We start from the raw sequence: 23,605 nt of genomic DNA on the forward strand, positions 1-23,605 counted from the left end.
GTCCGAACGTTTTTTGTCGACCGAAAGATATCGTCGGAATAAGTCCGAACATTTTCCTAGTTAAAATATGCAAAAAAACGGGCAAAAGAGCGACAGCCTATTACGGTGGGTTCCGAAGGCTTTTGATGTAATCGCTCTAGGAATTAATGGAAACCAGAATACACAAAAATATGTCAAACAAAAAAAAAAAAAAAACGAGAGCAGGAAAAGATGTGTGTTGTCGCAGGTTGACTGAAACCCAAATTATCCAATTCCAAAATTGTCTTGATAAACACAAAACATGAAACTTCATTACAATTCGTCGGCAGAAGGAAGAATCATTAGACATTTTATCGCTGTAGCCAAGCGACCGAACCTGTTTAAACCTGTATTGAACACCTGTCATTTTAGCATTATCTCGAGTCAAACAAATGATGCGATACACTGAGTAAATAAGTATTACCAACGAAATTATTCATATCTACTCAGTGCGCGTCAATCCAACAAACAAGAACCGGAAAGGCAAATAATTTATTTAGCAATCTTTATATTCGGCTGTAAATCCGCTGGAAACACGACCTTTTGCCTGGAAATCAATAGGAGGAATCCTGTTAGATTCTGCAAGATAGGAATTGAAGTATTCGCTACGCTGTAGCTGAAAAACATGTGCTGTCAGGATAAATGACGGTCTTGATGTCTTAACAACAACATGAATTTGTAGTCCGCTTATTCAAGAAAAGTCGTTATTAACTTGTTAGCAAAATTGTTTTGGCTGTATTCGCAATTCGCCAAAACACTGATAGATTGGTGATGAGTTCCAATCGAAGGATAGTCTTTTTCATCGAATGGGATGCTGCTTTCGTCGACTTTATCAAAGGCATTACTTTGTCGCCATCGTTACGAGGTAGTATTGTTGTGCATATATTTTACCGTCATGACATCGCCGCAAAATTTCTTCCAAAGTACAAGCCGTGGTTATTCAAACATCCTGCCTCATCGGAGCACACGGATTCCGTTTGGAGACTGCTTCAAGCGTACGTGACGAGATTTAAATTTGAGGCGGATTATTCATTAATGGTTTATAAAATGAGGCCAAAAACTACGGGAAGTTTGTATACCAGAGGAGGTTCTTCCAAGTCATCTACAGTGAGTTCCCTTCCCACTCGTTCGTACGCTTACTACATTGTCTCAAAATCAACAGAAAGCTGCAGACAGCTATCCAATGAGATTTACAAGAAGCTACAAGTACAACTCGAATTAGTGGAATTTCAACCAAATCAAACTATGTTAGACTTTGTACAATATAAATGCCCTCACTGCCGAATTGTTTTCGCAGGAAGGAGTGAACTTTCGTGCCATGACAAAACTGTTCACGGTTTGCTTTGCCCAAATGTGGAATGTCACTTCCACCTAAAGGAAAACTCTTTCCGAGAGGAAAAAGACTTACAACAGCACATTAAAGATCAACTTCGATGTGCATTTTGCCCAACCAAAGTGTTTTGTTCTTCCGATATGCTGGAAATTCACAAACGAAACTCGCATAAGAAGTGCGCATGTCCGTGTGGCAGATACTTTGGTGAGCGCTCATCCTACTTGGACCATTTTTTCGCTGTATATCCTTCGCCAATGACACTACCGTCACAGATGCCTCAATGCTCTAAGCTTCCCAAAGTTGGCTCCTAGAATAAATTGTTTTCTCTAACGGAAAGGGACGCAAATCAGTCCTTCGCTTTTTTAAGTTTTGCATCCTGATGAACGGCACTTTGCCTTATATTGCCTCTCTCCAACAATACGATGAACAAAACGCTAAACGAGTTCTCCTTGAAATGGAAAAAGAACTTTTAGACGCTTCAGAGGCTCCTTCCAGGTGTTCACAGTTACTTCTTAACATCACTTGCGACTATAAACATTTCTGTATGTAAACATTTCTGAGATCTTCGTTCAATTCAGGTGGCGAGAAATCCTATCATTCTGTACGTTTTCCACCGTTTGCCTGAACATTTTCGTCCCCAGAGCTGTGGATCGATCCGTGGCGCTGGCCGAAAGGATCGCGGCTCAGGGGACGAGAAATGTTGCCAGGGGTCCGTTTCTCGAAGATCCCGGTAACTTACCGGGACCGAAAGTGTCTTTGGTCATAAATGTTTCTCAACAGAAGTCAATTTTTGTTAGCTTTGAAGGCTAAATTTTAAAACCTTTATAACACTATGAAAACATTGGCCAAGTACCATGTCTGTAATCACTGTGTAATCGGCGATAAGGCATTTAAAAATATACTCATCGGGTCCGGTAAAGTACCGGGAATTTCGAGAAACGGGCCCCAGGAGAGCTGCGTTGAAATCGGAGCATGCGCACTTAAACAAATATCGAGACTGCGGCTTTCGTGAAAAGGCACCATTTTTTTTTCAAAAACCAGTGGAAAATGGGAAGATGATTTATTGCCACAATTTTAGGGATAAAATCTCAAATAGTCAGGAGAGCACTGAACACGGAATCGACAAAACCACCTGATCAGATTTTTTGTTTTAACTCAGCCGCGATTAGTTTCCTGTATTGTAACCATCTGGCCCTAGTTGTTTAAAGAGCGGATAATTTTATCCACTGGATAGGTCGCTATCCGCCAGATAAAATGTGTGCAAGATTTTCCCGATGGTCCTATAATTTGTGAATAGAGTAGAAGCATATGTCAATTTTAAGAATGAGATTGTGTTGAAAACTTGCCAAAAGTATTGGTTGGAGTACATTTGCTCCGCTGGATAGGGCCTTTTCCAGTGGATAAAGTTATCCGCTCTTTGAACAACTGGGGCCTGGTGAGTAACGACTCCATGTTAGCACACCGTATAGTCGCCAACTTTAATCTAATAGTATATTTCACGTTTTATATCACCAAGTCCCTACAGATCCTTTCGTTTCTTTTTATTTCCTACACCATTCTAACCCTTCTCTGTCCTTACTGGTCCTTTTCTGTGTGCTATCATGGAGTCCTTACCATGTAGTGAGGTAATTCAAAACCAACAAACAGAGGAATTTCACTCTTTAGTTTTCTTTACAATAAACTTTTCACATTTTAAAATCAACAACATGGATCAAGAAGAATCTCCTGCGTCGACTCTCCAATCCAGTTGTCTATACACAGTTTGAGTATGACAATCCACTGCTGAACGATTTCGAAAATTTTGACTTCATATTAAATACTTTTTATTACAGCTGTTAATCGATTTTACTGTTCAAATTTAAGAGGTAGCCGTGTTGGAAAGCGTTTGCTCAGAGATTGAGGCCTCCAAATGGCCGAACACTTGACATCTCTTCCTACGTTTCCTACAGCTACACCACAAAATCTGATCATGAAAATCGTTTGCGCAATATATTTAATAAGTTAAAAAGAATAAAATATTTCACAAATTAAGCCATCTTAATTCGGATTCCCAAATGAAGCCTGGATGGTGCCTGGGGAGTACTTACGCATTCAAGACACCTGTTTCCGCCGTCCGCACATTCACATGCAAACGATCGAAAACCATGCAGAAGCGGCAAAAACATTTTTCTAAGGGGGGGGGGGGGGGGGAGAAAGGTTGGACTTCCTTCCAAATTTTACAACTTCGGGAAAGGTGAGTGTAAAGCAGGGTTTACAATTGTCTCCAATCGTCTGTGTGTGGAAAGTGTAAGCGAATGTAAACGCAGACGTTCACAAAATTAATAAAATCCCAAGAAAACGTAAATATGTTTACGGAGCCTAGAATGTCCCTGAAGCCCAAACAGAATTTCAAGTTAAATCAAATTTTCTCCGTGCTGGGAGACATTCTTATGTTTCAACATAAAAAAATTTACTGCCACAAAAGGTGTCCCGACTTGCCCAATTAAGGTCCCCAGCATACTTCGCATGTCTATCCCACAATCACTCAAGCTTTTCTCCAAAGGAAAATCCAACGCAGATTACACGAAATGTCCTTCCCTTGCGTACCCTCGTGTCCTTGTCATGTCTTTTCTTTATTGTATATCTTCTTCATGAAATTTTGTAATGGAATTCCAAGGGATGTGACTCTGTCTCTAATTGATGAGAATTGTCCTGTCACGTAATCCGTGACCAACCGCACATTGTGACTCTCTTGATATCTCCATAATACAGCAAAGATTACAACGACAACGCTTGTTACCATTAATCGAAACCTGTAAAGGGAAACAAGGTGGAAATGTTTTTTAGTGCACAGAAAACCAACTGACTGAAGAGTTGAACACCCGACACGCCCACTGGGAGGGGATGCTTGAGTGACGATCGCTGTTGAATGCATGCGGGACAGAGTCGCTTGAGAGAAATGATTGCGCGCGTGATCAGCAGTAAAGTTGGTGTATTACAACACTTTAATATCCTAACTATTCAGTCTATATCCCGAACAGGTGATTGTGTTTTTACACAATGTATTGATCATCAATAAATTTGCAATCAACAACCGTGCCCCTTTAATGTATTGCGTAGTTTATTCCATCCTTCCCAAAATTTCTAAAATGGTTTGTTCTGCAGTCCAATCGCACAACAAGTATCTGAAGTGTGACCATTCAAATAAAAGCTATTGAACGGAACTTTCCTGTGGTTCAATAGAGTCCTTAAGTGATGACGTAACAAAAACTAAATTTTTGAAATTGTGGGATTTGTTAGTATATAAATTTGCAAAGAGCATGATGAAAAATACCTACTTGCCAAAAATCAGCATCTTATTGCAATTTGGGGGCAAGATATTAGCTCTGTTATGTTACTCCATACAAGTCCCTCTAATTTTGCCTCAGTTCCAAACATTAGGAACTGAGGCAAAATTAGACGGATTTGTATGGAGTCATCGGGGCATAACAGAGCTAATAGCTCGCCCCCAAATTGCAATAAGATGCCGATTTTTGGCAAGTACGCATTTTTCATCATGCTCTTTCCAAACATACTAAAAAAATCTCACGATTTCAAAAATTCAAATATTTGTGACGTCACACTTTAGGACTCTATGCTAAACAGTGAAATCGAGAAGTGTGATGGTTTAGACTGACGCTACGAGATCCTACGAGCCAAAGTTGATAAGTGGTGTTTCTGCTTTCTATAAATGAGAAAATAATTGGAGCTTTTAAGGAACAAAGAGTTAAAATCCCAACTTACCGCGTCCTTGTGAATGGTATAACTATTCTCGCTAGCGTAGTACATATAATAAGTATAATCTGTAAGATGGCCAGCACCATAGTGAGGAATTTGGACAGCAGAGCTTTGGCCTGTGCGCTCTGATCCAGGTAATCATCCAGTCCTATCATATTCTGATTCTGCTGCTGAAGTGCTTCAATTTTTAAAACCTGCACAACAGGATGAAAACAAGTTACTATTTCAGCGCAAAGTTGACTCCTATTAAAGGGTTTGGTATTTTTTGCGAGTCGCTTTTCATTTTTGGACGTTTCTAGGAGAGCTTTGTGAAGCTAAGCATCCATCTGTTTCACGGTCAGGGGTCTTAAATCAGTGTAACTAGCTTAGATCATGCTTGATATCGCTTTATTACGTATTTACACTCTTAGATGCCATGTTGCATAATAACATTTACTATATGAACGGCAGTGTCTTCCTTAACCAAACACAAACCGCTTACTACCCAATTCGGTTATTTGGAAGAACGAGAAATGCTGTTTCCTAATACTTACCTCCTTTTCATAACATATGAAGACGAAGAAATCTTAGCCTAAAACAGTTTAATTTTCCATAAAGTTAAAGGGAAATTACTTTCAGTTTGCTCTTCGCCACAAAAACATTATACCGCCTGCACTTCCGGACGCACTAGCCGCTACAGCTCCGCGCCGGCCAGACTATACATTTATTGATGATCAGTTCGCATTTCTCCTTACCCTAGTGACGTAAGAATCAAGCCCTTCCTCTATCTCACTGGCTCTCTCTGCTGACCGATATTCTACCAATTCAATGCGCTCCTCTGCTCGTTCAAGTTCCTGTTTCACAGCTATCATCTATCATAAAAAAACACATATTAGCGCTATCATTACTACAGGATGCTAAAAAAAATCACCTTATTGTCTAGTGCCCAGGCTTTGTCTCCTTACCAGAAGCAAGAGAGACTCTATGGACGAGACTAATCTCCTCAACTGAGATGTTACATGATAATAGTACGACCGTGTGGTAAAGTTGCCAAATTGGTCCTGGGTTCAAGTTACCCTCTGGCCAAAAGCTAACTGACCACACCACTCAACAACTCCTTGATCGTGATAACTGTAAATTACCATCTAGTGGGTAGCCGTACTTTCTGCGTTGATTTATCCACCGAACGCGAATGGTATTCGAACTTAAAGTCTGGAGTGGAGGAAATGGAAAGGGAGGCTGAGGAAAGACGCTTTTTTCTAACCAGGGGTGTATCAGGTTCGTTCTTTGCACAATTATATGGTTCATCCATCCGTGCTTTCTTAAACCATAAGAAAGATGGTGTTAGAAGATTTCTTCGGGTGCTTTCCATTATATGAGACTGACCGCGGTCCGATTAAAGAGATCGAATTGAATGAATTGAATTGAATGCTCTCTTCCCCATTCTCCCGCTCGGTGGTTTTCTCAAACCACAAGATTCTGAGGAATCTAAAAACCTTTAATGTACTAGTAAACCGGCGAATGTGACGACTTGTCAGTTTTGAGTACCGCTTGCTGCTTTAAGTGAAGAAATCTAAATCGTGTGCTTGGCTATTCAGAGGCTATACTTCCCTTGTATACACTCGATTGCAAAAACGTTGACACCTTAAGGGCATAAACCGTGAACGATGAGACCCCACGGATTTGTGGGTAGTGTTTAAACAATAACCTCATTTCCATAATCAATAATTTAGCATTCTCATTCTTTGCAATAAAAAATACAGTGCTGACTTAATCCTTTCAAATATTTTTCTACCAAATATTGCTTAAGTTCATTGACTGATTTGAACTTAGGCAAATCGCGAATTGTATATCACTTAAATTGGCCCTTGTTGGACAACTTGGACACTTTAAGGAAAGCTTGGACAGTTTCTATCATTCACCACGCGCAAAAAAATTTTGGTCATCATGCAGCCGTCGCACAGAATAGAATATTATGCAAATAAATTTAGTACACTTACACCCATAAAGCCATTGGGTCTCATCGTTCACGGTTTATGCTTTTTAGGTGTGAACGTTTTTGCAATCGAGTGTAGTTTGTTAACAATGTTTAAAGAACAACCACAAAACAGAAAAAAAAATTCAACATGTCTTCCTTATACAGACACTTACAGGAAGTCGTCGAACATGGGTGCATCAGTAAGACTGATAAATCACTTGTTCTATACTCGCAAACAATTTTGAACATTCGTAAACAAACTCACTGTCGTCCCCCGTGTCTGCCATGATGGATTAAGTCGAGCATGAAACAGAAGAGCGGTACTGGGAACAAAGAATCAGAAAATGGAAAGGAAAATTTCGGACCGATCAAAGTGAACCATTTCCAGAGGTGGTCCCTTCCATTTGACTTAAGACCGAAATTTCCGACAATTTTGGCTTAATGGAAAGCACGCTTCGCTGAGGCAGAGCCTTCTTTGACGTAAGTTCGGCTGGAAGCAAACCGATCACTTTAATATTCTTATTCAGTTAAAAATTACTTTATCAAGCAAACAGCAAAAAGGTAGACAAGACAGTTCTTGAAGAGCACTCCTTGGTTTTCTTGGCTCGTTTGGTGAAACATTGAGTGCTTCACAGACGGTGGAAAATGCTTACCTCGTTCTGACGTAGTTCGGACACGTCATTCCATTCCGTTGTGATGCTATTTAATGAATCTCTAAGTTGCTGCAAGTAAACAAAAGGGAACGTGAGTTTTGAAAAATACTTTATCCGCTTTCTGATAGCGAACAACTACCAAGTAGTGTACCAGGTTACGCTATAGGCTATATAACAATGGCTTATCAGTCCGCTTGCTTGGTTTTATTCTCCTTTCTTTTACATTTATCCCCTCAAACCGACACAATTCCGCATAAACTGAAACAATTTGAGACTAAGCCAGACGTGCGCATAGAATTTGCCAACAGCTAATTTTATAATTGTGTGCTTAGTCACCTGACCTTTGAGTTAGTTAAAGCGAGCGTGGCGTTGACTTCGTTTCGATTCAAACCTCAGCGTTTTTCAACTGCAATTCCAAAGAAGTTAGCATAAGGGTGACATGATTTGCATACGAAAAGCATTGAGGTTTGTATGAAAACGAGGTCAACTCCAGCCTCGCTTCCAGTCAAAGACCAGGTCACTAAGCACAACTGTAAAATAGGCAATTGTTATTATTCAGTATGACAGAGCAGGACCATTTCAAGTGTTACAACGTCTGCTTTTATTTGTCCAGTGACAAACGCGAGACTGATCACAGTTTTCGGAACAAACTTTCTAATGGAAAGAACAAAACATGGAAAGAAACAGGACAAAACACAAACCTCGGAGTTACATCTTTCCTCCTGAAGTGATTCCGCTACAAAATCCAACTGACGCTACAAATTAAAACACAAATATGAGAATGACAGTGGTCAACAATTGACGATCTGCTCCTGTAGCCTGACATTAATTCACGGCAACACTAACCTTCAAGTTGTCTAACCTCTCTTGTAGCCTCACATTAATTTATGGCAACGCTTACCTTCAAGTTTTCGATCTGCTCTTGTAGCCTGGCATTTGTGTCACGAAGTTCCAAGATATCTTGTTCGTAGGACGTGGGTGGACTGGGAGGGAGGCTGTGACGTGGACTGTTTCCTGGGACGGGAGCACTGAGGATAATAAGTGAGTTGAATGTCAAGGTCATCACACAACACACATGCAGATGGTGCCAAGCGCGAGAAAACGCGTGCGAGCAAGTCACGATTGCGTTCCGTTGTGACTTTCTTCAGAAAGTAGCGTGAGACTAGTTTTTTGTTGTTTTTGTTGTTGCTGTTGTTTTGTTTTTTTTTTCGTTTTACTTTTGTGTTTGTTTTCTTTCTTTCTTCACCAATTATATACGTAGAGTAGTCAAGGAAAACCAATGCTTTTGTCACTCGATTGCAAACCGTTATGCAATAAGGAAAATCATTTCTCTTTGATGCACAAAATCAGACATGGGCCTCCACATCTTTTCCGAGAAAAAAACAATGTCACCAGTACTTCTTCAATTTCCATGATGGACAAAAAAACAGAGGAAATTACTGTCACATTTAAGGACATTATTAGCTTTGATTCGAAACATCAGGATGTTATCAGCGTCCGGTAATGAAGTTCCTCTACAACTGCTAGTCAGTATAATTCAGTTGGTATGTAACAGTAGAACTCACCTAATATGAGTGGCTGAGGCCACACTGGACGAATCATCATCACTGTTGTACCTTGCCGGACTGAAACAAGAGCAATTATAATGCGGTCACCATAATAATAATGGCCGTTCTTATACCAGAGGACGCATTATCCATCTGGACGAACTTGGGCAAACATTTGTTGTTCGTCTGGTTATTCGTCTCTAGTATAAAGACGGGCACAAGACGCATTATACGTCTGGTCGAACTTTTTTTTCCGTTGTGCGTCCTTCAAAACGAACAACGGAAGATAGTTCGTACAGACGCATAATGCGTCTTGTGACCGTCTTTATACTAGAGACGAATAACCAGACGAACAACAAATGTTTGCCCAAGTTCGTCCAGATGGATAATGCGTCGTCTGGTATAAAAACGGCCATTAACTACCTTATGTATTCTTCTACGACTTCTGATACTGGAGTGAAGTGTGACAAGGAAAGTGGGTAACATAAAGTGAGTTGTGTGACAAGGAGAATGGAAGACATCAACAAAAATATATTTACAGAAAATAAGGTACATATTACACAGACCCACAAAAAGCAACGCTAATCGAGACGGGTCAGTCTAAAACCTACTTGATCACATTATACACTGTCACATTTTAACAACATAAAAAGGGCAAAAGGGAAAAAAGAGAGTAAAATGAAAGTGGACAATATGAAGTGAAATGTCTGACAATGAAAGTAAGGTAAGTAGACAACATCACAGGAGTTAAGTGGCAAGTATCATGCGTAATATCAAGCCGTGTGTTACCTTAGATTTGAATCTCCAACTAAACTGTCCTCGCCGACTACACTGCTAGGTTCTTCCTCGAGTCCATCTATCTCTAAAAATTTCAAGGAAAACGGAATCAAAACTTGAAACTCTCTTACATTTCCTCGATACATTTTCTTTTCAAGAAATCATAAGTGCAGTTTAATTATACTTCATATGCCGCTCAGAATCCGACACAAACCAGCATCCGACAAATGAGTACCAAACATCGAAAAGGAAAATGAAACATTTTATTTCAGAAAACTGCTTAAGAAACAAACTGCTCCATTGAAAAGCACCCACTCAATATATTTCATTTAGTGTGTAGCAGTGACAGATTTCTGCCTGACTGGAAAGTGTAAGAGCTTCGTCTGCAAGAAGTTTGAAATTTTAACTTCCACGCTCGATGTAACGGACAGGTTTACAAATTTCGCTAATTTTAAGGTTGTTTGATTGTGGTCGAATACAACAGCATCGCTATTTTTTTAGTTAGCTTTTTTTAGTTGCCTAAAATCACTGTTCCCTTCTGTGACTTGTGTTCATAAAGATCATTATTTTCATTTCCTTGTAACTGTATGCCACACCGACTGGACATTCACATAGGTATGTTTAAAATAGTCGAAATTAGACAAGTATCTCAGTACTTACCTTGACAAATCATGTTTGTATGAATGACTGAAATTATTATTAAAATTGGTTACTGCACCGACTAAACGGATGCTGTACGCCAGTAGCGCTTCACAAATATGGTAATGTTTTTCATGATAATAAGATACAGGCCATAGCCGACAACATGCCTGAGTTATATTGATGAATAAAGGGCAGAGCCTCGAAAAGTCATGATTTTCGTGTTAACTTAGGACTTGAGTTCGATATAGCTCTTCAGGTTTAATATTCATTTTCCTTTGCGTTTCCTTTGTTGTACATTACAAGGCACAAACGAAAATAAGAATCAAACCAAAACAACCACAATTAAATTACAAAAAAAAAAGATACCTATATAGATATCAGTTCAGTGACTATCTCTGAATTCTTTCACTAGCAAGGTGAAAAATGTTTCTGGGAGAAGATTTTTATTCCCTCAATTTGAGTGTTGCAGGTTTAAGGCTGGGCGCTACTGGCTTGTACAGCCAGGGTGGCTCATCTGGAGTCCGTCTGTTTCTTTTCAATTTAAATCATGTTTTCTGAGGCGACTTAGCCATTCCGACCAGACATTTTAGCGGCCTCCTCTTTTATCGCCCACACGATGGTCCAGCCATTTTGTGATCTCACAAAGGCCGCTTTAAAGACACCACCCACCACATTTCGAGACTCAAGACGTTCTTTTCGTAATAAGTTTACATCGTTAAAACGGTTACACCTTAAATGCCTGATAGTGAGTGATTGCACAACTCGTTTTTAACAGTTTTTTCTTTGATTCCTGAAGTATTAATTTCACATGACAGCCTTTAATATTGACTGCTTCCCAACGCCGTTTAATCTTTGCACCTTCATTGTTCCTTTTTTGAACCAGTAAAGGCACCATATTTTAAGGCCTGTTCGTGGTCGTTTTCCTAGGATCCACTGCACTGTAATTGACAGTGGGATTGAGTATCGAGTTACACGTCAAACGGTTAGCTCAACTTTACCGCCTACAGATAGCAAAAATGTCTTTACGTAAGCTTACTTAAAACTAAAACTGATGTGAGGCGTTTAAACGAAGAACGCCAGCCGCAAACGAGGAAAATGGCAAAAAAAAATCATGCTGATCATGCCGCACTTGCCATAAATGTAATGTTCAATCTCTCCCAAGCAGACATCATACTTACTGGCCGATCCTGGACTTGATGCAGTGGTACTGACGTTCTCCGCACTGCCAAACCGGCGATGCTTGATGATCTCAAGAGGCTTGGTAACTGCTCTAAATATGTTAAACAAGAGGAACGGCTATTAGCACACGGATCTGTGCGCAGCATCGGACGAGAATCTAGACAACGACAATTGATTAGGACCAACAAAATACCCCGATCATCTGGTTTGACCGCAAACTATCAAGAATTGTTTGTGCTCTCCATGATCTCGAATCTGATTATGAACTGTCGGAGAATCTTTTAGAAAATAAAGTTCCGTGGCAAAACAAAAAACCGCTCCTTCAGAACTCCCTTTTAACTTTTTATTTTTTACAAAAATACAGCACTAAGAAATTATTTCATAGGATGACACTTTTCAGCAAAATACCCACCCTACTTAAAGGAACTTTTCAACAACCTCGTCATCTACTTGAAAGTGTCAGAAGATTCCAGACAACCGTACTGATTAAAAAACTATTAAAATGCAGGAAGTGATACTAATAAATTATAGAGTAAATGCGAATGCATATACAAGAACAATAATACTGGGCTATCCACACTAAAATAATCATGACAAGCTATAAAAAAAATACTATTAACAGAGAAATAAAGAAAAAAACATGTTTTTATTATTTTTTTTTTATTTATTTATTTTTTTTTTTTGACATGAATCATATATATATCGACCAAAGATCTCCCCGGGAAACATAAATTACGAATAAGCGATTGTTATTATTGTAAAAAAAATTCTTACCCCTTGACGCCATCCCGAACGCCCCTGAAGCAGAGAAAAATAATAAATGAATCAACAAACTTTTTGCGCACTTAGGAAATCCCGCAATGTTAAACAAAAGACCGGCTGCACTGCTACATAAACAACAAGCCCGCATGATGCCAAGACAAACGTTTGACTGTCAAAATTGAACGCTAGTTTCATCACAAGCACAGTTTGAAAGTATATATGCAAAATTATCTTTAAAATATAACTTATGAAATAAACCTAAACTCTTCGCCAATTAACGGAAAGTAAAAGCGATATACTCTCCAACCCAAGGATATAAAAGTCATGTTAACACAGAGACAGCCACAATTTGCCGCGTCGTCAAAATAAAGGCAACTTTAAAACCGCTGCTGGGCAAAGAAATGCAAATATTCTTCAAAACTGATTTTTCACAAAGCTTGTATAAATTTAATGAGAATAATAATTTTTGTTCTAGCCAATGCGTTCACAAATCTAAAGCTGCTTTACAAATGGTGTTAATCAAAGAAACAAACAGTTGTATCAAAAGCTATAATTTAGCCACGCGGAGCGCGCAAAAAATAGTACATTATAAAATGTCTTTTCAGACTGACTCACGGCCAAAGACATGATCGGTGTTTATGGACGGCTGTCCGCAGATGTCGACCGCACTTTGGCGATAGAAAAACCGGCCGTGCACGTATTTCTTGGCCAGGCGACTCGTTGACAAAGATCTTGGGCAAAGAACGCGAAGGCTTAACGACTGCCATGTCTAAATCATTCCAAGAATCATTAACGCATGTCATTCCGTGCGTACAACAGCAGCAGGAATCAGAGCTATTACTAAACGATCGCGATATTCGGCCACTTTTGCCACGTTCAAAACAAGTGGAACTTTCGCCCATTTAATAAATTATTCAATATTTATTAGTTTTTTCTAGATTAAATTTGCATATACTGATTCGCTGAAACAAGCATGTCTGTTTTTTCTGTTTATTAAAGATTAGCAAATAAAAGAATTAAAAAGGTCTATGAACAAACAAGTGAAACTAAGATAGATTGTTATAAGTGGAGGGAGCTAATCCTCGGATTATTTACAAACAGAAACTTATTAAAAGAAAACACTGGATTTATCACAAGAAGATGATTTCGTTCACATCGGACAAAGTACAGAAAGTGGATTCTAAACCGACATGATGAAAGAATAATTGTATTCCCAAAAAAGGATGAAAAACGATACAAATTTTCAAAGTAATTCCAGCGTACTTTAAGACATAAGGCAATGATTGATCCGGACAGTATAATGTGATAATTTTACACTTTTATAATGAAAAAAACGTTTATCGAAAGCTCGTTATGGGAATTCTCCAACCTTTCCTCAAAACGTTTATACTTTATACTGGGTATTCAGACAAGTTTTTTCCACAAAATAAGGTCGTTTAATCGTCAGCCTTTTTATGGTAAGTAACATTCCGGATATCGCTCGTGGTTCTTGAGCTTACAAACATTTCTATCTCTATTTCTATCAGATATATGCTGTTAGAAACTTAAAGAACTACTACCCTCCATCAGTAATCCCCCTGTGGTTAGCGACAACGATATGTTCGTTGGACAACTCATGATTCTAGCGGACATTTTGCCTTTGTGCAGGCGCAAAAGCGACACCAGTTCGGCTATGCACTCTTTTTGAACATCAAGATTCTCGGCGATTGTTTCAGCTGTCGCTTCACCTGTGGAAAGGTGATGAACCTCGTAGTACGCTGACGACGAAACAATCAATCTTGCAAAAGAATCACACCAGTGCAAGATTTAACTACAGATTACAGGTAAGCTTGCCAAGGTCATCTCCGCTTTCAAGATGGCGGCTGGGCGCAGAGAAAACCCTGGCTAATTTAAACGAATTATAATCGAGAATACCCAATGGACAAACGCGCGGTTGGGTTACTGGTGACCAGACAGACCATCAGCCCGAGCGGCTGCGATGGAGACAAGACCTGGACCATCACAGCATTACCATTCTCTGTTTTTGTTGTGGACTGTATATTTACAAGGCTACTACAGCTATCATCTTAGCCTTTCGGAGGACGATATTTTGGGTGCTTTGAATGGATTAAAATTGAAACTGCTTAGGGAACTAGGGGGAGTGGAGTTATAGAAGACACCAACATCTTATGAACATTACCGAAAACATTTTACTGGCGTTAAAATTTGAGTTGACACAGAAATATTCATCTAGCAAGAGTCAGCATTGCAAGATAAACAAGAAAGGTGAGGTTTGAATCTTACTGGGTAGCTATGCAATAAAGACACCATCCGTTTTGAAGATGAGGAAGGGGAGTGCAGGCCCACCATCTATTTTGTGGCTTGGTACATGTAGGTGCTGTTCTAGTATTAGTAGTTTTGACCACTTACCTTACTTTATTTTGATCAGTTTTAAGAGCTCTGAACGGGCTAATTGATACCAATGTTTGGTTTATCAACGGAGATGATAACTAAAGGTAAATTGGCTACCGTCAAGAGATTCGAGTGCTGGCGTTTCTTCGTCAGGGCTAATTGATAACTGACTCTGCTAATTAAAAGCACAGCCCGCCGAATAAACAGAGGACGGCCAGCCTTGCGTTTCCAAATGAGTTGAAATTCGAGATAGTGACTATCGTTCGTGAGACTGAATTGATAAGTCAATGCAATGACGCACCGCCTGCTTAGCTGGCTGACTGACTGACCTACCGATCGACTGACTGACCGATTCATGGACGGTCGGACGGACGACCCAAAGGTAGGAAGGTATAGATAGCTAGCTAGGTTGGGTGGGTGGGTGGATGATTGTTTGGTTGGTTGGTTGGTTGGTTGGTTCGTTCATTCATTCATCAATCACATAGATCGATCGCCGATCGATCGATCGATCGGGAAAAAACGTTTTAAGTGTTGAAAGTCTCCTAACAGCTTCGATCCTGATCGTCTATTACGTGCAAACGAATGTGACGTCAACCGTTAAACTGATCGGGAAGCCAAGAACCAGCAGAGTTGTGCTTCGAAAAGCGCGAAGAGGCCTTTGCATAAGATTGATACCTCTAGAAGCGTTGTTTAACAGTGTCCACAATTACAGCCTTAGAAAAACATAAGTAGCGCTTCCAGTTACCCAATGGACCCTTGATTTCGTACCTCTGAATCTAAACTTGATCTCAACCAAGCATTTCAAATAACCGTTCTTTTTATAATATTACAATCTGGAAGCATGAACTTACCCTGAAATGCCTCGAATATTTTCTTTAACACCTCTGTGAAAAAAGAGAAACATTTTTTTGAAAACGTATTTCTTAAGCACCGAAAATGACACCGAAAACTAAATGTTCTCCTCTCCTCGAAGAACGTTATTCCGTATTCAAAACAACTGTTAGTCATCTTAAACTACAATCTAAAATATGGCCTAGTTCTTCACCAACTTCATACAAAACTGAGCAGGTTCAAACTAAATATGAAACAATATTATTGAAAACAACTGCAAAGACAGAGTATCAAAAAAAAAACTAGTCTGGAATAGGCCTGATTTGCAGGCCTTTTATTCATGCGCACAAATCTCATGTACTGAGTATGAAAACCAGCCTGGATCGCTGCAGCTTGGCTCTGAGAATCTCCAGCGGATCCGAGAGACCTGATCTTTTTTATGTACATGTGGAGAGCACTTGAAGAAGTGTTAAAGTGATCCCAAGAATTTTATTAGTGCTAGCGGCACACTCCCATTGCCGCAATTACCGCCATAAACACCCACGACTTGCTCCTGTATGGCCTCGTACAGCCGTAGCACGGTCGGACGATCAAATCCGGAGGTTGTGGGTTCGATTCCCGCCCAGGTCAAAGATCTTTTCTTTGCCTCGTGTGATATCCCATTTCCTTACTAGGGCTAACGGTCAACAGGAAATTCTTGCGACCACTTTAGCACTTTACATACAGTGTACAGTTAATTCTCTGATCCATAATTTGTGTCATTACTTCTACCAGCACAACATTCATTTGTACCCTTCACAAAATCTATATAGTCAAGAAAATGCAGTAGCAGTTTCAAAACCTTCGGAAATGAAAAAACTTGGGCAATTTTCTGACCCTTCTAAGCATGAGACTGCTGTAAAACTTACTTGAACACCTCTTTGGCAATGTGTCCACTGGGCGCTGCGCCATTATGTTCTAATTCCTGCCAAGGAAAAAAATTAGTGAGAAAACAGCCAATAGAAAAATCAAACATGCTCAGCTAACTGACAACTGTGTGAGTGCAGATGTACCGCAGGTATGCCTGTCAAATCACACAGCCTGTTTAAACAAAGATCGACACTATAAAAGGGATAGCTCCTCCCTCCTTTGCAACATAGTCACCGCTTCAACGTCACATTAGTGATGGCTAACGAAGTAAGAAAGACGGACGTGAGCGGTGTGGAATCGGTTTTCCAAGAAATAAAGCCAAACGTTTACAACAATATTTTGGACGAAACACATTGCACTGCAGCCGTAAAAAAAGCTCCTGCTTTTTTTTTTTTTTTTTTTTTTTGGCAAATGTCAGCATTGCTTTATTCACGAGGAAGACTGGAAGGCGAGTTTTTTATTCTGCCAATATTCTACTGTATCTTTCTGCACGGACTCTGCGATGTTGACAACTTAGTCTCTACAGTGAAACGACTGGTGGCTCGGCCAGGCTAAGATATCTTTTATTTTGATGTCGGTCCGTGTTTAGGATTTTAAAAAGTGTTCATAGTTTCAGGACTGTACTACCTCTTACAGATATGGCCCCAGTTGTTCAAAGGCAGGATAACTTTATCCGCTGGATAAGACACTATACGGGGTCTAAAATATACTTCACGTTAAACGTTGTCCAAGGTTTTCGTAGACTCCCAAACTTAACTCTGGTTAGAGTGTGCATATTCGCTTGTACAAGAGAAAATACTGAAATCTTTGCACAGATTGAAACTGTTGGATAGTGAATTATCCACAGGATAAAGTTATCCGGCCTTGGAACAACTGGCCCATGGTCCTTATTGCCAAAAACCCAAACTGAGTTTTAGCCCAATAATAGAAGGAAAGCCTATCACGGCAAATGGAACAAGACATTATTTCTACAGTGAATTTACGCCGTTGCTATACTAAGCAAGACTCACCATTAGAGTATTGTGATACTTTTCCAGCTTTTTCTGAAATTGAGCAATCAGTGAATTTGTTTTTTGATTTTTCTTTTCAAAGACAGCTCTGTGAGAAAAAGAAAACAAGCATACCATTTTTGAGACAATTTTCTTACATGCACTTCTACTATTCAAAAATGGAACGATTGGTACAAAGTGAGTGGAATAATTTATTTCTCTACTGATAGAGAGTGGCAAATTACGGGCCTACGTTTGTTAACATTTCCGTTGATTATGATTAGCTTTGGCAAAGTTGAAAGTTGAACTAAAGTGGATAATTCCTCTGTACAGAGAATCTGCCTGATTTTTTCGTATTATACACATGCAGGCAAAATATCACTGAGGTGAACTAAAATTGTTTCTTAAGGTGATTCCTGCGAAACAAAAGTTGTGTCATCAAACTTTCACTGCTTGTTTACTGGTACGTAGTATTTCCAAAATGTCCAATAAAAAGAAAAGGTCACCGCGCCCGTGAAAGAGCTGTAATCCACTAAAGTTACCCCATAATTGTTTGCAATATTCACTTGCAAGTGTGAGTGTATAGGTTTGATAGGTTCATGCTAAAGGAGAATTTGAAGGAACATTATGCATAGTCTAATGTATGAAGCATAAGCAGCAATTAAAGATACGTTTCTTGGAAGAGAAGCACAATATGAAGCAGTATCAGCCTTTGCAAGGTTACCAGTGCGAGTATAATTAACATCACACATGAAATTACAAATAGTCTTTGATATTATGATCAAGATGATGTATTAGAAAAGGAGCCTAAAAAACAACCAAAAATTAGCTCCTAATTGCAATTCCCAGTTTAGTCCTATTCTGTGCAAATGTATTACATTTCATTGGTTCATTCAGTTTAGAACCAGCAGCAAGTTTAAAAAGAGCCCATATTTCATCCAAAAATCGCAGCAAGGAGCTAAGTTTTGGCAAGTGGATGTTATTTTACTATGCATGTTTCAAATATGTCATCAAATCCCATAATTTCAAAGTCACATCATCACTTTGGTCCCTATATTTAGTGAATAAACTGTAGATTCAATTAGTAAAAAGGTGAACATCAAGTGTGCTTTATATTGTACTTAACGTTTCTCGCATTGTTCTTATATATTTGTATTCTTAATACAATCTTACATCTGCACTTAAGTTAAAAAACAGCACAGCAACTGAACGCTAATCACTTTGACGAGTTAACTCTCCCATCTCACGACACTCTAGTTGAAAAACTTGGTACACTAGATAACCCTGGCAAAAGGGAGTAAAAGGTTATAGCAAGCTTGTAAATACTAACTTGTCTACAAAATTCCCTTTAAGTTAGTGCAAGTTGCAAAGACTTGTACTGTACTGTATTTACACTTATCAGTCGAGATCTGAATAGAAATTTATCTATAGTAAACAATAAAACTTCCTTAAGTGGGGTAGGGATTCCGGATTCCGCAAGAAGCTTTCTTTTTCCAATAATTTGGAAAACTAGTTAGTTTTTAACCAGTTACTTACTTAGATTTCGACTGAGAGCCTTCTGTTGATTTAAGGTACTCCTTGACATACTCTGTAAAAACAAAAAGTTATATCAATGTTAAAACATGAATTGTGGATGACCAGTGAATTATTGCACTGTTTAGCTGAAAGCTATTTCATATTCAGTACAGGCCATAAAGAACAACAAATTAACTTACGCAATGCTGATTTTTTGAGTGTTTTTCCAGTATGTTTTTTTCTTTATCAATGATCTGTGAATTTCAGCTATGATTGATCTAATTCAACTGATGACTGTTGACTGTTGACTGATATCTGTTGTCGTCATGTATGTCAGGCCTGCATTTAGAGTGTGGTTCTTCAACTTTAACAAAAACTTTTTCTCTACGAGCAGTACAGCTGTACTTAAAATCCTCTGGTATTATTTAGTATTAAGTCGTACAAGACAGTTCTAACTCTTGAGTCTGTAGATGCCATCACCATTCATATGAAAGCCTTTGCTCACATGTCAAGACAAATAACAAAAATAATAATAAATTGTAGAGCACCTTTATCTGTACAGTTCAGAGGCACTCTACAAGAATAATTATTAAAAGTAAAGATAAGTTTAACTCTGGTAATTAGGGTGCTCCCAGGGCATTCATTGGTCAATTTGTTTAATAGGAGATACACGTTAAAGCAAATATTAATACCATCTCTTTCATCTTGCAGTTGCCGAATCTGATCCCTTGTTTTCTTGATTTTGTAGTTTAAGTGCTCAACTCTCTGTCTCCGCTTCTAAAAAAGGAAATTAACCAACAACTCGTTTTCAGAAAAATGATTGGGACTTTTCTTAATACACTTAATGATGAAGTGTTTGTATACATGAAGCTGCCCACAACTTGGTTTCAACTGGATCAATGGCTTTCGTAAGGACAGTGCCTACAAAAACAAAGATATTTTTATGCGGTTTATGACTACGCAGGAAAAGAATATCTTAAAAAGGGCTACTGAAAAACCAAAAAGAAAATTGGGGATAGTCACACATTTGTTAGAGATAATATGTATTTTTAATCTTTTTAGCATTACTGTCACTTAGTTATCTCTAAAAAAAAATGCATGATTACCCCTAATTCTGTTTTTGGATTTCATTAACCCTTCCTAAGACCTGCTTTGCTCTGCCCAAGTGATAAACCCAGCAAAAATACCTTTGAATTACTAACATAACAAAGTTCTGTTTGCTGATTAGTTCTTTACATGCCTCATTTGATAAACAACCCCACACTGTACATGTAGTTTATAAAGCTTTGGAATCCAATTATACTCTGGTGTAAGGTTCACTTGACAATTTGTACATCTTCACTGAAACAAACTATTCAGCAGGTTACCTCAGAATCAATTTGTGCATCCACTTCATCTGTACCCTCCTTTTCCTGGGAGCTGAATGTTCCATCCAGCTGAAAAGTTAACAGAACTGAACATTAGCATGATCAGTAGCATTGCTCCAGTTTCATGGCAGCCAACAGTTTGTAAAGTGCCTCCTAGCTGACACCTATCACAACCCACTCCCTGGTTTGCACTACACAATTGTCACAAATTGTTTTTAGAAACACTTTATGCTCTATTTTGACCTCCCACTTTCACACTTGTAATCTGAAGTTTCTGGAGTTATCTAATACACATTAAAGGTCCCAAGCCAATCTACCTGTAGCAAAATTGATCACTTAATGTCCCATAATTTACATTTCTGTTATCCTTCAACACTAATCATCCAGGGTTGAGTTCCTCTGGGATTTTACATTTGTCTGAAGAATGAGGGCGGATGGGGGAGATTTGACTATTTTAGTACACCATGGACACGATCTTCACACCGTGTGAATGATCAATAATCTTACATGTACATAATAATTATTATGGAATTTTGTTTCAGCTTATATTCATTGACGAACAGTTGATTTTTCTCTTGACACAACTACGAATTTTTTGGAAGAAAAGAACTCTTTCCAAAATTTGAGCTTTTAAGCTTAGGGTGTTGCATATCTGCAAGTGCGGCTTATTTGCCAGTGTTGATGGTAGTCAAATTGAACACTACCTTTGTTTGCAAAATTATAATTATGTTGACAATATTATGATAAAAATGAAGTTCCATATTACACTCAATTACACAGCCTTTTTTCTAAATTTTTAACACCGCAACAAGCGGATGAACTTAACATTAGTGTTACTGTTCCGTTTAGAGTATCCAAACACACAAGCTTTAATGAAACGTAGAGTAATAAACTAAAGTAAGGACCACAAGACACGTTTGGCATTAATTTGGGGGACACCGCTCGGCGATTGGCGTGACTGGCGACTTCTATTGCGTGACCATTTTAAGGCCTCACTTCTCTGGCACTTCCAGTTGCACCTAGGCCAACAACAACAAAACACAACAACGCACTGCAACAGCAGCACAGCTAGGCCAGCAGTGCCACTTTTTTTACAGCCTAACAGTAGATAAAACCACGTCGTAACCAAGTGTGACTTAGAACATTCTATCGCACATTTAAAGCTAGACAGCGTTCAATGTCAGGGTCAATGGCCAGGGTTGTACTATGTTTATGGTAGACTTTACATCATAGCAAACGTGACATGAATGCACCATTCACTGGTTTAGCCATACAGAAAAGGCGAACTAACTTGTCTCCAGACAATGTCGCAACATATTACAATGTGACTATTGACTAACGTGACAATGATACAGTGATAAGTCTAAAGTACAGTACGTAGAGATGCCACCCGGGGCTAAGGGCGTCACGTTCCATTAACTGCGTTTTACAATTGTATTGTAAAACTTTCCAAAATGGGCAATGTGTAGTCATGAAATATACTACTAACTCCTCCATTATGCTCACTGAAACTCACATTTGTACTTCCACCAGAAAGAAATGCCCAGAGTGATTTAAATTTCTCATCTACAGTAAAGAGGGGATTCTACAGATACTACAAGGTATTACTGTACATACAGAATCCACATCTGCAGAATCATCCTCATTTAAAGACAGCGCTGTTCCACTTCTTCCTCGTGGCAGCTGGTCTGACGACACACCCACAGCAGAGCTTGCAGCAGAGGTGACTCCCCGTGGCCGACCTCCACTATCACTGTCACCACTGTTACGACAGTCAGTTGACTGTGACTCTTGGGTCTTGCTGCGCCGTCTGCCCAGACTGAAAAACCACAAAAACACACTTCACACAATTGTCTTTATAATCACAGAAATCACAGTTTGAAGAAAAGAATAAGTTAATAAGAATTAAAGTAACCAAATGAATTTTGTTACTCGGGATGTCAATATTAAAGGGCTATAAGCTGTAAGTGGATGTAATGAATATTACAGTTCAATTTTCTTGATGGGACCTCTAAGTGACCTCTAAGACAGGTTACTAATTGGATTTTGATTAGTGTAGCTTCATTAATTTTTACTCACAAATGAACAGTTTATAACAAAATGTGAAGCTGAATATTATATAAGACATGTGGCTGAACTGTAATGACTGCAATGAGGAGTTAGTTATCATACACTGTACCTTATTTCAGATTTTTATGTAACACTATAACAGCAGTTGTTTTCAGCAGTCACTACTTTCAGCCTCTATAGAACATGTACTGTACCATACGAAATTTATTGAACCATGTACATGTATTTCTGATCACAGAAGAAGAGCAGTGAGCTGAGATTTATTCAGCAAACATGTAAAAAGGCAATAGTGAATGGCACAAGGCAGGAGACTAGCTTTTCAGCTCACTAACCCAGTGGGTTAGTAACAGTCTGATTTTACTAGCCAAAACAAGAAAACCTCAGATTGAAAAGAATTGATTGTTACCCTTTGTAGCTTTTTCAACTTATTGTTTTAATATTTATTAAACCATTGAAGTCAATGAAATCCGCTAAAGGCCTTTGTTTTAAATAACAGAATGGTGAAGTTTCTCTTCTCTCAATTTGCATATTAGACAACTTTCATTTTTGTTTGATCAACCTTGCAGTGCTTTACAATTTTTACTACTGTAGCCAAAAATAAATTAATGGCTAGTCAAAGAGCAAACCTTAAACTTGCAGTGCTTTACAGTGAATTATAGCCAAAGCTGAATTTTCACTTGTCTACGGCTACCTGGCTACCGTAAGTCTCAAGCCTTGAATGCACTTGCACAATCACTTTGTCATCCTCAAAAATGGCAGTTTAGATTAAAGGCCACAGCTGGTCTGTACACTTCAAAAGTACATGCAACCTTTACACAAAAACAGTTTCAATTCATCAGTCCAATCTGATGCAAATTCCTATACATAATTTATAGTTATTATAATGTACAGGAATTTGCATAATTAAAA

The 23,605-nt window shown here is 38.8% G+C and overlaps 2 protein-coding genes across 3 annotated transcripts in view; one reads left to right on the forward strand and one right to left on the reverse strand.

Annotated features, from left to right (window-relative positions):
- The first annotated feature begins 131 nt into the window (after positions 1-131).
- On the forward strand, positions 132-2,513 carry LOC146458675 (uncharacterized). The gene has a single exon (XM_085090394.1). The coding sequence runs from the start codon at positions 790-792 to the stop codon at positions 1,660-1,662; it is 873 nt and encodes a 290-aa protein (XP_084946520.1). The 5' UTR covers positions 132-789; the 3' UTR covers positions 1,663-2,513.
- A 486-nt stretch (positions 2,514-2,999) lies between these two features.
- The window catches only part of LOC146458676 (transmembrane and coiled-coil domain protein 3-like), a 31,802-nt gene continuing 11,196 nt past the window's right edge, over positions 3,000-23,605 (reverse strand). For both annotated transcript variants that reach the window (XM_085090392.1, XM_085090393.1), the window contains exons 5-21: positions 22,244-22,445; positions 20,627-20,695; positions 19,952-20,036; positions 19,281-19,332; positions 17,766-17,853; positions 16,755-16,810; positions 15,867-15,899; positions 12,637-12,660; positions 11,862-11,953; positions 10,054-10,126; positions 9,283-9,342; positions 8,619-8,745; positions 8,419-8,472; positions 7,718-7,786; positions 5,842-5,958; positions 5,114-5,301; positions 3,000-4,143 (exon numbers count right to left, since the gene is read on the reverse strand). In XM_085090392.1, coding sequence (XP_084946518.1) covers positions 3,951-4,143; positions 5,114-5,301; positions 5,842-5,958; positions 7,718-7,786; positions 8,419-8,472; positions 8,619-8,745; positions 9,283-9,342; positions 10,054-10,126; positions 11,862-11,953; positions 12,637-12,660; positions 15,867-15,899; positions 16,755-16,810; positions 17,766-17,853; positions 19,281-19,332; positions 19,952-20,036; positions 20,627-20,695; positions 22,244-22,445 — 1,582 coding nt within the window. In that variant the 3' untranslated portion in view covers positions 3,000-3,950. The remainder of the gene's footprint in view (positions 4,144-5,113; positions 5,302-5,841; positions 5,959-7,717; positions 7,787-8,418; positions 8,473-8,618; positions 8,746-9,282; positions 9,343-10,053; positions 10,127-11,861; positions 11,954-12,636; positions 12,661-15,866; positions 15,900-16,754; positions 16,811-17,765; positions 17,854-19,280; positions 19,333-19,951; positions 20,037-20,626; positions 20,696-22,243; positions 22,446-23,605) is intronic.

This window comes from Pavona decussata, unplaced genomic scaffold (genome assembly GCF_977016875.1).
Source record: "Pavona decussata unplaced genomic scaffold, jaPavDecu1.1 SCAFFOLD_232, whole genome shotgun sequence".
Lineage (NCBI taxonomy): Eukaryota > Metazoa > Cnidaria > Anthozoa > Scleractinia > Agariciidae > Pavona > Pavona decussata.

Excerpts from the sequence above, each read along its gene's own strand:
- LOC146458675 (XM_085090394.1), top strand. The coding sequence starts at position 790 with ATGAGTTCCAATCGAAGGATAGTCTTTTTCATCGAATGGGATGCTGCT.